Below are 13489 nucleotides of genomic sequence, written 5' to 3'. Positions count from 1 at the left end.
TTATAACATTTTCAACATGGCCTATAACATATAATTATTTACCAAGAAAAAGTGTTAGTTGGTGGAAGGTGAGGGATGCCATTGCAGAAGTCAATACCAAACTATTGCACTTGAGAATAGCATTGATAGATAGATAGATAGATAGATAGATAGATAGATAGATACTTTATTAATCCCAAGGGGAAATTCACATAATCCAGCAGCAGTATACTGATACAAAGAAACAATATTAAATTACATAGTAATTAAAAATGAAAAAAATAATAAAATTAATGTTAGCATTTACTCCCCCGGGTGGAATTGAAAAGTCGCATAGTGTGGGGGAGGAACGATCTCCTCAGTCTGTCAGTGGAGCAAGACAGTGACAAAAGTCTGTCACTGAAGCTACTCCTCTGCCTGGAGATGACACTGTTAAGTGGATGCAGTGGATTATTCATGATTGACAAGAGTTTGCTTAATGCCCGTCGCTCCGCCACAGATGTTAAACTGTCCAACTTTACTCCTACAATGGAGCCTGCCTTCTTAACAAGTTTGTCTAGGCGTGAGGCGTCTTTCATCTTTATGCTGCCACCCCAGCACACCACTGCGTAGAAAAGGGCACTCGCCACAACTGTCTGGTAGAACATCTGCAGCATCTTACTGCAGATGTTGAAGGATGCCAACCTTCTCAGAAAGTATAGTCTGCTCTGAGCTTTCTTACATAGAGCATCAGTATTGGCAGTCCAGTCCAATTTGTCATCCAGCTGCACTCCCAGATATTTATAGGTCTGCACCCTCTGCACACAGTCACCTCTGATGACCACAGGGTCCATGAGGGGCCTAGGCCTCCTAAAATCCACCACCAGCTCCTTGGTCTTGCTGGTGTTAAGGTGTAAGTGGTTTTAGTCGCACCATTTAACAAAGTCTTTGATTAACTTTCTGTACTCCTCCTCCTGCCCACACCTGATGCAGCCCACAATAGCAGTGTCATCAGCGAACTTTTGCATGTGGCAGGACTCTGAGTCATATTGGAAGTCTGATGTATATAGATTGAACAGGACCAGAGAAAGTACAGTCCCCTGCGGCGCCCTGTATTGCTGAACACAATGTCAGACCTGCAGTTCCCAAGACGCACATATTGAGGTCTGTCTGTAGGATAGTCCACAATCCATGCCACCAGGTGTGAGTCTACTCCCATCTCAGTCAGCTTGTCTCTAAGGAGCAGAGGTTGGATGGTGTTGAAAGGCGCTAGAAGTCCAGAAACATAATTCTTACAGCACCACTGCCTCTGTCCAAGTGGGAGAGGGATCGGTGTAGCATATAGATGATGGCATCCTCCGCTCCCACCTTCTCCTGGTATGCGAACTGCAGAGGGTCGAGGGCGTGACGGACCTGTGGCCTCAGGTGGTGAAGCAGCAGCCGCTCCATGGTCTTCATCAGATGTGACGTGAGAGCAACAGGCCAGAAGTCATTCAGCTCACTAGGACGTGATACCTTTGGGACAGGGGTGATACAAGATGTTTTCCAAAGCCTTGGGACTCTCCCCTGTTCCAGGCTCAGAGCAAGTGAAGAACATTCTGCAATGACTGTCATCCATGATGGTGGTGGGGCAAATACCCGCACCACAATCTTAAGGAAAAGACAAACTAGGTTTGCAGAAGAAGTGGCTTCTTGGAAAATAGACAGACTCTGGCTGTGTAGAAAATAAGATTAGTATTGGGAACATGCATACCTGCATACACTGGGGTTGCCATGGAAATTGCATTGTATTTAGCTTGCTAGGTAGAAGGCTTGGTTTATCATGCATTAATAATGCATTTAGAAGTAATATTTAAGTGGTAATTTTTTATTTGAATTTTTTAAATATTAAAATATACAGATGATGCATCATCAGCTTGGTATCTGTAAAATTCTGCATAAGCTTGATTTGCCTAGAAGATGGTTTAGTTATTTTATTGCCCCGTCTATTTAAAATGTGGGAATTCAGTAAATAATAAATAATAAGTAATACAATATGAAGAAGCAATAGTGAATGAATGAGTGAAATGGTGATGTACTGAATAGCCTAGTTTGATTACTGACTGTTTCAAAATTTACTTTCACTCATTCATTTCCTTCTTTAGCATTTCAGCTCACAAGTTGATTTACAGTTTTGTTAACTGGTTTGTATTTCCTATTTATTACTTGACTTTCCTGCTACAAAAACAAATACAAGTCATCTTAGCCTTTTGTTATCAGAGCTGTTTAGAGGGTACAAGAGGGACTTACACAATATTAGGCTTGTGATTTTGATGTTGAGGCTTATTGGAAATTGGCTCCAGCAGACCCCCGTGACCCTGTAGTTAGGATATAGTGGGTTGGATAAGGGACGGATGGCTTATTGGGATATATTCATATTGTAACTAATTTGCCTGGTTTCACTCCTAAACTGGTAACCTCACACACACACACACACACACCAAACCTTCTGTGGAGCAATAACATGAGTGGGTGGGTTGGTAGGTATGTGTGGCTCAAAAATTTCAGAGGATAGAAGGCCTGACATGGCATTGTTAATTGTTTCTTATCTTTGGCATAGCCACCTCCTGAATGTAACCTTTGCAGAAAATACCTTTGTAAATACATATTACATTTTAAATAAAATATATTGAAAATGTATAAATTGTTAATATTATAAATAGATTCCCAGATTCTGTTGTGCAATTAAGAATAATGATGCAATGGTTATCCCCTGTATTTTTCAGCAAAGCACCAGCAGGTCTCACCTTGCACTTTAGGGCCATATTTATATCGTTATAACATAATATGAAACTGGAAGATAAATTTAAACAACCAAAATGTTAAGTAGTTTTTTATTTTTTTCTTGAATGTAATGGGGTTTCATATTAAGGAGTGGGGGGGGGAGCATAACTGTTGTATTTGTCAGCATTCTTCAGTTTCATCATGATTTGGAAATTACACTGTACTGTACATGTTTTATCATATGTCGAACAGTAACGTGTATGTGTGGGTGTGCATTTACACACGTAAACTTTGAAGATAAACTTGTTCATGAGGAAAACTGAAATGTGTCTCATATTTCGTAGCTAGTTTTCTTACTGTTTGACTTTTGTATTTTTTGTATAATAACACACATTAGTTTCCTTTATTAAGTAACATATGTATATTGTCTTTGCAGTGTAAGGTTCTGGAACAAAGATTAGAAGAAGGAATGGTGTTTACGGAGTATGAGCAGATTGCTAAGAGACGGACAAGTGCGGAATGCACTGTTGCTCAGCTGCCAGAAAATGCAGAAAGGAACAGGTTCCAGGATGTTTTACCTTATGATGACACAAGGGTGGAGCTGGTGCCAACCAAAGAGAACAACACTGGTTACATCAACGCATCACATATAAAGGTAAAGCATTACGAAGTTGAAATGCATGTGAAAATGAAAAACTCTTAATTTATTTAGGTAGCCATAAATTCTTCATCTACGCATCTTTATCAAGATGTGTGTTCTTGTTGCATGATCTTAATCATTATACTATCTTGGACTACTTTTTTGGACATTTTACTCATTATCTATCTATCTATCTATGAGTTCATTTATAATCAATGTAATTAGGATAAAATGTGGAATTTTCATTCCAGACAGCTGTTTTTTATTTGGACTCTTACTTTAATTATGCACAGATTTTCCCAAGTTTCTGACTTTTCTGGGGTTGTTATATTTTTGTAGGAATATGGTACACATGTACTGTATATGGTACACAAGGAATAATTTCTTTATATTGATTTTGAGGTTTTACTTTCATATTTTTAATATTCTGATTGTTTTAGCTGTTGCATACTAAACATGTTCTGAATGCAGAAAAAGACCAGACAAAACTCCTATCTAATTAGAAAAGGAGATTAGTTAAAAGTAAAAATTATTCCCTTAATGGGTAACTGGTTTGATAACATCCTACATTCATAGGGTTCCCCAGGACTGAATGTGCAAGATTTCTGATGTAGATGAAATAAATAAGAAATCTGTGATGCTGCTTCACAGAAATACCCACACTCTTAGTGCATGGGCCGCAGATTGGTAGATTCAATGAGATGTCACATCCTGCCTGTTTGCTAGAACTGGCAGAGTATCTAAGATGTCAAGTCAGCTATAGAACAGTGGTTGGACAAGCAAGACTAATCATTTTATTTGAGTGCCACAGATAATCTTTGTGAATAATACAATTAAATTATAGTGTTCACTGTGTTTATGTTGAAAAATGTTGTTTGATTCATTTTACCAGTGTTTCTCTTTTTAGGTCTTATTCATTTTTTTTTTTGATTAGGACCATAATTACCCAGGCTACTATTAACAGTCATATGATTTTTTTTTTGTTCTCTCCGATTACAAATCTTGGGGTCACCATTGTTCCTACACTTTAGTTCCAAAGTCACATTGCTTATCCAAAACATAAATTTTTATATAAGGAATTTATCAAAACTTACAGAGTCTCAGTCTTGCATCATACAGAGAACCTGGTTCATGCCTTCTCGTCACCCTCCCTTAGTTATTGTAACTTTCTTTGCTAGTACCCCACTAAAAATATTCATAACAGTTGAACGCAATTTATCCTAAACAGTGCTGTGTGTGTGTTCGTATAAAAACAGACAAAGGCACACTGAGTACTCCAGCTATATCTCCCTTACAATGCTTTCTTAGGAAAGGAATACATTTCAGTGTATAAAATATATGAACACTTACTGCTTATATCCATCTTCAGAACCTACTCATTAAATGTTCATCCAGTGGTTCCTTCTTGTATAGATCACCTAAAACATTGATTGCTCCCCTTCCAAAGGTACACACCATGGGCAACTGTACTTTGCTGGTCCTCATCTACAGAACAAACTTTTACAATCTTTTCCCACACTGGCTGTTTAATTAATAAATAAATAAGACTTTATTGTTGCTCATTTAACAAATCATAGTAATCAGTATCCACTCCTAAACCATTAAATATGATTTATATTTTGGCCTTTTTTATCTGCTTTTACTGCTCTATTGAATCTTATTTATTGCTATTTTATGTATAAAGCTTTTTTTATTATTGTAATGACTTTGGTTTTATTGAGATTATTTTGTTAATTATGTATGCTATATATATACAATTAGGCTTTGTGATACATGTTCTCTTGCTGTTACCAAGCTGAGGAAGCTTTTTGAAAAGAAAGTTTAGGATCAAGACTAGTACTGCTAAAGAATGCAGTGTCATTAAAAATGATTGACTGATACAAGAGTTTGCATTGATGCTTAACTACAAAAGTAGTCCCTTTGTGTGTTTATATTACAGTTAAGAATATTTTTAACTGCCAGGACTGACATCATCTGCCCAAGGCCTGAACTGATTAATTGGGGTAGATAATAAGTAACTGGATAGTTAAATATGTAGTAAGAAAGTAATATGAAAATATTACAAAACTGTAAAGTAAAATGTTTTTTATGATCAGTGTGGATAAATATACTTATGATATTTCCTTTGTACTACTTTGTAGGTAACTGTGGGAGGACAAGAGTGGAGCTATATAGCCACACAGGGACCACTCCAGAATACGTGCCAGGATTTCTGGCAGATGGTGTGGGAGCAAAGTGTTGCTATTATAGCAATGGTAACTGCAGAAGAGGTATGGATATTTATTTGTTTGTTTATTTATTTATTTTAACATGGGAACCTTGCTGATACCAGTGTCAAAGAAATATGCATTGTGCATTTTGGAGGGAAATGTTTTATTGAAAAAAAAAAAAACATTAAATAAATATACAATTAAAATAGTGCCTGATATGTTTGCTTTCCAGATTTATTTGCATTGTGTAGGATTTATAACTATTAGATTTTATTTAGGATGTGCACTTACTCCTTTTGCTACAATACATTTTACTTGCAGGTCCCCAGACTTCTTTAACATGAACAATTAAATATTTATACGTTGGTAGTTATAAAGTAACTTAAAAAGAATTGGCCTTTGGATCTACTGTACTAGTCATGCTGTGGGTCCACCACAAACTGTTTAAAAATCTGAATTAATTTGGTATAAGAAACTCATTCTTTGGTATTATCTCATTTAGGGCATCTGATCAAACATTCTGTGTTTTAGAATAAACATGGTTTGGTACAACAGACAGACTAGAGTATAAACAGAATCTTTCTAATATTCGAAAGATGTCAAAAAGAATAACAATAGGTTTCTCTTAAGAGTAAGAGTGGGTTGTCTAAAAACTATGCTGTCAGATTTTCATTCCCTCATAGCAGTAGTGACTTTCTAAATTTTTTAAAGAATTAAACAACCAATACTAGGCACAAAATTCAAATCACCCCACTGGTAAATAATATTGATTTATTGTCTGGTTAAAAAGTTTAAAACAAATAATTAGACATCGCAATGTAAATCTAGCCAAATGAACACCACTGTTGAGCACCACTTTAAGCTTCCCTTTTTGCAACATACATATTGTTAATTAGTTTTTTCCCGTTTTTGAATTAATTGGCTCCTCGATTTCTACCATGTTAAAGAAATCCTGTGAAAGACTGTAGCATGAATGCAGATCTTCAGTTGCCATTTGCTACATTTTTTTAGGGAACACAATTTGCTTTTCATGTTGTTTAGAGGGCTCCTTACTTGCACTGAAACCACTCAAAGTTAGTATTTTGTCTAAAATGCCCATCTTTGAGGTATGGAACAAAACAGATTACCTGACACTAGGAGAATGTGCAGTGGTTGTGCCTGAATTCAAGCCATAGTTCCTTCAACCTAGACAAAAAGTCAACTGCTGCCCATCTAGCTTAAAATAGTAATACATTTGTGCAAAATTAACAATACATTGGTTTTATGGGACAAGTTCAATGTTTTTTATTTTTTCATGTGTTTTGGTGGTGTGTAGTTAGCCAAGAATATATTGTATGGCATCATATTTTAAATTTGATTTAACCATATCAGCTGATATTCTGGAAGAATGAAAGACCATTGCTATCACCCTTGTTAAATCAACATCAGTATAACCCTAGTTGAAAGCATTATTTAAAATTATTCTTTAGACAGTTTTAATCGATTTAGACTGTAGTTTAATAATTGCTTACTTTTGTTTATGTGAACTACAGGAAGGTGGCAGAGAAAAGAGTTTCCGGTATTGGCCAAGGCTTGGATCAAGACATAACACAGTTACATATGGAAGATTTAAAATCACCACTCGGTTCAGAACTGATTCTGGGTGCTATGCTACTACTGGCTTGAAAATTAAGCATCTGCTAACTGGGCAAGAAAGGACAGTCTGGCATCTTCAATATACAGACTGGCCAGATCATGGCTGCCCAGATGATTTCAAAGGATTTTTATGTAAGTAATAGTATGTCAGAAAAGTTACACATAAAGTGTGTTATGTTTCAATGTAATTTAATTTGGCAATAATTGTGCAGTAATAATGTCGAAATTTGTCAGTTTAATTATAGAAAACTATTCAGCTAACTAGAGAGGAATTCACTTTACCTATGTATTTTGAGAAAGAAATCTCTCTATTATATAAGAAAAATCTTAGGTCGAGACATGACCTTCTCGGAAAGGCACTTTGACATCCCGCGAGATTAGACTTTGGAAGCAAGTCCCATGGGACGGTGACTTTTGCAAGTCACGCCCTACTTACATCCAATTTAAAACAATATCATGGACCTCTAACCTCTCGGTTGTTGGAATGCTATTGGCAGACACTCTTAATGTGCTCTCAGCTCTTAAAAATTTCATAAGTTCTAGATGGCACGTCAACTTCTAAGTGAAAAAGAAACAGCAGCGTGTCAAAAAAAGGCCCAAAAGCATTGGAGAGAAAAGAAGGCTGAAAAGAATGCAAAAAAGAACAATAATAATCTGTGTGCAAATTCTGAAAATAATAATCAGCCCGGACCAAGTGGAATTGAAAAATGTTTGTGTGGTACACATGCAGAGCAGATTGGAGATAATGGAAGTACAAAAATTCGTAAGTCTCAAAAAATGATGGTAAGATCACATTAGCACAAACAAACAGAAATTATTACTCGGTAAAATAATGGTACAGCGAAAAGTGATCTAATATATTGTCCGGATTTAAATTTTAAGTCTGAGACCTGTAGATCGTCTAATTCGTATTGGCAGCGAGAATTAAAAGATTACAAAAATGTTGGCGTGGTATGAAGTCCTGTGAGACGGAGACTTTTAGCATGAGATTCTTTCAAGTCACTGCCTATTTACAACTATTTTAAAACAAGACCACGGTCATCTAAGCTCAGTTGTGTGAATGCTTTTGGCAGACACACTTCCTGCACTCTTAGCTCTTATAAATTTTATCAGGACAATAAATCTATACATTCTAGATGACATGTCAATGACAAAGCGACGAAGAAAGAGCACGGACAAACATTCGAGAAAGTCATTTTATTTATTAGAGAGAAAGAAACAATATACACTCACAGGCTTTTCACAATGTAAGTCCAAACACGGAATCAAAATTCAATGCAATCTTGAAGAAATGTTAATTCCAAATATTGTTTTTACTAAAGTTTTAAAGTAAAATTGAAAATCATGCATATGTAACAATTCATATGAAAATAACAATCTCTTTAAATTGTATATCCGTTAAACTAAACCCGGGGGTGGGCGAGCATAGACAAATAAACAAATCAGTGCCAGCCATTATCCTTTTGGGATATTTAACAAACACTGCATTTCACTAAGGTGATCATTTTTTCATGCTGAATGAAAAGTTTGTGTGTATGCTATTGACATCATTGCTTTAAAATGATTGAGGAAATCTGTTGCATAATACTGAAAAAGAGGGTACATACTTGAGAGTGCTGTGCCTAGTATATTAAATCGGTAATGATAAGACTTGTATCAGAAAGGTACCAGTGATCATGAAAATTTAATTTAGCATTAAGAAAACTTTTCATATCCAATAAATAATCTTCAAGAGACAAATTATTCATCTAACAGGAAAAAGGAATGGGTCCCAGAAGCGTATTATCTAAACTGTCTTTAAATAATCTCTTCCATTAGGCAAATTTCATATACTTTGTATTGAGCTATTTTTAATCGTTGTTCTATTTTGCATTGCAGCTTACTTGGAAGAAATCCAGTCAGTGCGGCGTCATACGAATGGCTCTGTTGATCCAAAAAATACTACTCTTCCTGTTTTGATACATTGCAGTGCTGGTGTGGGAAGAACGGGTGTAGTTATTTTATCTGAAGTCATGATTGCCTGTCTGGAACACAATGAGGTAATATATTGCTACTCTGAGGAAGATTTTAGGCCAGAACCATTGGTGTCCTTTTGAAAAGACTGTAAATTTGAATAGTAAACTATTAAAAAAAAAATAAAAAGAGGTGTTTTTGTTAACATTTAACTAAATGAAAAATTATGGATGTATCCTATTATAGAATGAGACTTGAGTAGTACAATAATAGCAGTGATTACATACAGGTTGAATTGGGACCAAGCAAATAAATCACTGTCTAAAAAATGGTATTAAACAGACAGCTAGTATTTGATAGCTTCCATCTTAAAAGGCATAGGTGAGAGGCAGAATGAATACAATTTTAAATGTGATGAATGGATTTTACATGCAAGTAATGAAAAATATTGACCTTTTTTTCTCTCTTTTTTTGACAATTCAGATGCTGGATATCCCCACTGTTCTGTTCAAGCTCAGGCAGCAGCGAATGATGATGGTGCAGACAATTGCACAATATACATTTGTTTACAAAGTTCTTATTCAGTTCTTGAAAAATTCCCGGCTCATTTAGATTTGTTTCCAATGGAATAAATGAGAAAACTGAAATGCATTTGTAGCAAATCTTCACAAGATGCAGATGTGCAATTTGTTAAACTATATCTCTTTTGCAATGCAATGCTTCCTTCTTAAGAGTCCATACCAAAGTGTTCCACAGGGTAATGGTGACAAACTCTTATTCCATTTATGTCATTCATGAGTCTTAACTGCTTAATGTGTTTATAACTGAGCAGTTAAGCAAAGATTGTTCAACAGGCTAAAATGTATTTTATTTATTATTAAAGAACAATTTTAAATAAAATGTGTGATTGGCAAAACATGAAGTGTACCCATATAACCAGTCAATGCTGTACATTCAACAGCAGCTTAAAACGATGTGTGAACTAAGAGATCTTTATGCAGGGTCAAAACCTACCAGGATACAAAGTATTTTACTGGATGATAAACTTTCTGTTGTTATAATGTATAATTTAAAATCTCAGTCTATGTATATATACCTATTTCTTCTTCTGTATTATATTTTGGGCAGTATTAAACTTTTATAAACTGGACTGATCAATTTAAATCTATGGCTTTTCTAACACATTTTGCTGTAGATAAAATGGTAATTATGCCACATTGTTGTACAATATATATAAAAAAGACATTTACAGACAAATTCAGCAGGTCTATAATGTTAACCTCAAATGGTAAAGATTATATTGAAGTTACAGTTGGAAGGGATCTTAGTTTGAGGATGTGTTATATTCAGAGAAGTGTTAGAATGTAGGCTTGCAGTGAATTTAAATATAAATGTTTATCTGGCACAAGTAGACTCTTGGGTGCAGCATAGCTTCTTTCTTTTTCTATATTTAAAATATTTCAGTATTACAAAGTAATTAATAATTGAAAGCTGATTGTATTTTATGTTTGACTATCTTGCACAAATAAGCTGACCCTAAAATGGCACCACTCTTTCTATAATAGAATTAAATTACAATTGTGACACTTCTAAAGTGTGTTTCTGCTACATTATTTGGATTTGAAATTGTGCCTGTTGAAACATTTTTATATGGTCAGAATACAATAAGGCAAGTAAGTAAGTGCACATCATTCTGTAGGAGTTGTGATTTGGGTGCATACACCATAGAGTAAAGCGCAGTTCCGGTATGTACTGTCCTCAGTACTGAGTGGACTTGCTCTTGATTCTACAGCTACCTGAAACTTTATTTGAATTGTTGGAGTATAACTAGGCAGTTTAATCTGATGTACTTTATACTATGCACATGTTTAGAATTACTGTTTCGCTCAGAATTTTACTTTCATTCTTTATTTACCCATGGATGTGCATCTCTGTGATAGTCTGCTTCTATTGCAGAAACGCTAGTACAGGACAGCTTAAGGCACAGGTTAGGACAGTGGTATTCTGTTCAGGTAAAAAGGGATATTAAAATGTATATGTAAAGAACCAGGATTTTTTTGTTGTTGTTGAAATTCTAAATAAGGTTTATGAACTGAGAAAGCTTAGAAAGAATGCCAATTAAAGGGAATCCCGTAACTCTTGCACTTTATTATAATTTTTTTTTACAGATATATTAAGCACTTTTTGGAGAAGCTGCTTTATTTTAATTTTATTATATTTTTGTTATCTGAACAGATGACCCTACAATATTAGAATACTTGGCCACCAGTTTTTAAAAAGATTTTGTTTTGTACCAGGAGTCTACTTGTGTTTTCTTTTTTCTTTTTGAAAGGGAGGAAAAGTAAACTTTGGTTGACTAAGGAGACTGAGGCAGAATGGAAATATATATGAATATGTATAGGAGGTATTGTCAGTAAGTTTGACATTTGACATTTTGAAATCATGGGTGAAATTTTACATCACAATGTCCATGCATTCGCTGTGACACCTGTAGCATTTCAGTCTCACAGTTAAAGAGAAACTGGCAAAATCTGATGTTGGCTCAGTGTTTAGAAGTGGACATCTTCTGCTTAGTCCATGCACTACACACACCTTCCTTTCAGACTCACTAAACAACTTCTGAACACATTTGAGCAATCAGATGTTTAGGACTACAGACCAGTTAAACCAGTATGTGTTCCACACTTGCACCAGTGGAATACAACCACAGAATCACTATATATTGGTCAGTCATAAAACTTATTGACTGTATCTCTTATATGTATGTACAGTATGGAGGTATATGTGTGTATAAAGAGTGAGAAAAGTGAGAAGATGTTTTGAGTGATGATACAGGTTTGAAAGAAATGACAAGAGGATGGTTGAAGTAGGTTAAGTTTGAAAATACTGCAGAAAATGGCCCATTATCTTTTTGGAATATTCTATTAATGATCCAACTAAAATGTTGATATACATATAATGTTTCTTCCCAGAATATTACAAAAAATGTGCCATTCAGTCACTTGGAACCATTTGGCATAATACGCAATCATTTATCTTCTTCAGTCATAGCTTTTGTTTCTTACTTGCACTAGCTTATAAGTATGTCGTGCCAGAGGTTTACACCCTGTAATAAATATTGATGCAAACAGTTGGTATTACAATGTTAGACAAAATTTGGACTAGTTACATAAAATATATTTAAAAATGTAATATGTTATTATAAAAGGTTCTTCAGTTAAATGTGTTGTACATTGTTTTATACAAGAATAGATTTTGTATAAAATTGGATACCTTGCTGTTATATATTGTACAGTAATTGATTACTCATGAAGGAAATCGGTGCATTTAATGAAGGATTTAGGTTTCATGAAGGACAATTATTTGTATGCTGTATAATATGTTTTTTATGGGCTGCACTGATTAAGCAAATCAAAGTTCTGAGAATTTATCCATGCTTTGAGTGTTAATATAAAACTTTTTACAGGCTTTATTGCTTTTTTTAAGACTGTATATGTACATTTATTAGAATGTTTCCATTGTTTGTATCATTGAAACAACTTCTTCTGATATCTGCCTCAAGGAGTTTTAAGGTACAATTCAAATTTTATGTAAATTCCACTATAGTGAATTCATTATTAATAGATGATTTTTGTTGTTTGCCTTACCATAAAAAAACAAATTGCAGACCTTTTTTTTTTTTTTTTAAATTGTGCATAGATTTAGCCTCTCACATTGGACTTTTTAAGAAACTAAATTATGTTAATGAAAATGTATGGAGTAATACACCGCTTGTGAGGTGTTTTATTAATAAAATAAAAAGTTGGTGTTATTTTGGAAGTGAAAGACATTTGCTACAACCTGGTGTTTTACATCATTGAAAACACTGTAATATAGTTTTTCCAATAATTACATTAATAATAGTTGATTCAGTTTGTTAGTATGTTGGGGGGTGGGGGGGATGGGGGGGATTTTGGGATATCTAGTGGAGAAGGGTCTTTAGAACAATGCCCTGGTCCTTTTGAAGAGTTACACTTGATAGGACATAATTCCCTTAAAATTCCATCTTTTTACGGTGTGTTTTAATACTGTAAAATATGTTGAATTGTATGCAAGATTCCTTTTGTGAACCATTGAATTGTAAAACGATGTAAAATTTGTAACTATTAAGTGACATATATTCTTATGTACAGCAAGACTTGTGTAAAAGAATATTCCTAGTTTTATTTTCTGCAATAAATGCATATTTGCATTGCTTCCTTTTTTATGACTTATTAAGTGTCTGTGGTGTTTTGTTTTGGTTAAGTGATGGTAGACTAAAGTGCATGTGTCCATTTTTAACCACTTCAGT

The 13489-nt window shown here is 34.6% G+C and overlaps 1 protein-coding gene across 2 annotated transcripts in view; it reads left to right on the top strand.

The window, feature by feature from the left end:
* ptpn21 (protein tyrosine phosphatase non-receptor type 21) overlaps nt 1–13412 on the top strand; it is a 93013-nt gene extending 79601 nt beyond the window's left edge. For both annotated transcript variants that reach the window (XM_039741010.1, XM_039741009.1), the window contains 5 exons: nt 3158–3376; nt 5503–5631; nt 7104–7338; nt 9085–9245; nt 9643–13412. In XM_039741010.1, the coding sequence (XP_039596944.1) occupies nt 3158–3376; nt 5503–5631; nt 7104–7338; nt 9085–9245; nt 9643–9771 (873 nt within the window). In that variant the 3' untranslated portion in view covers nt 9772–13412. The remainder of the gene's footprint in view (nt 1–3157; nt 3377–5502; nt 5632–7103; nt 7339–9084; nt 9246–9642) is intronic.
* Nucleotides 13413–13489: the final 77 nt, after the last annotated feature.

Source organism: Polypterus senegalus, chromosome 18, assembly GCF_016835505.1.
Source record: "Polypterus senegalus isolate Bchr_013 chromosome 18, ASM1683550v1, whole genome shotgun sequence".
Taxonomy (NCBI): Eukaryota; Metazoa; Chordata; class Cladistia; order Polypteriformes; family Polypteridae; genus Polypterus; species Polypterus senegalus.
Note: the sequence above shows the minus strand (reverse complement) of the source record. Positions and strands in the feature narration are given on the sequence as shown.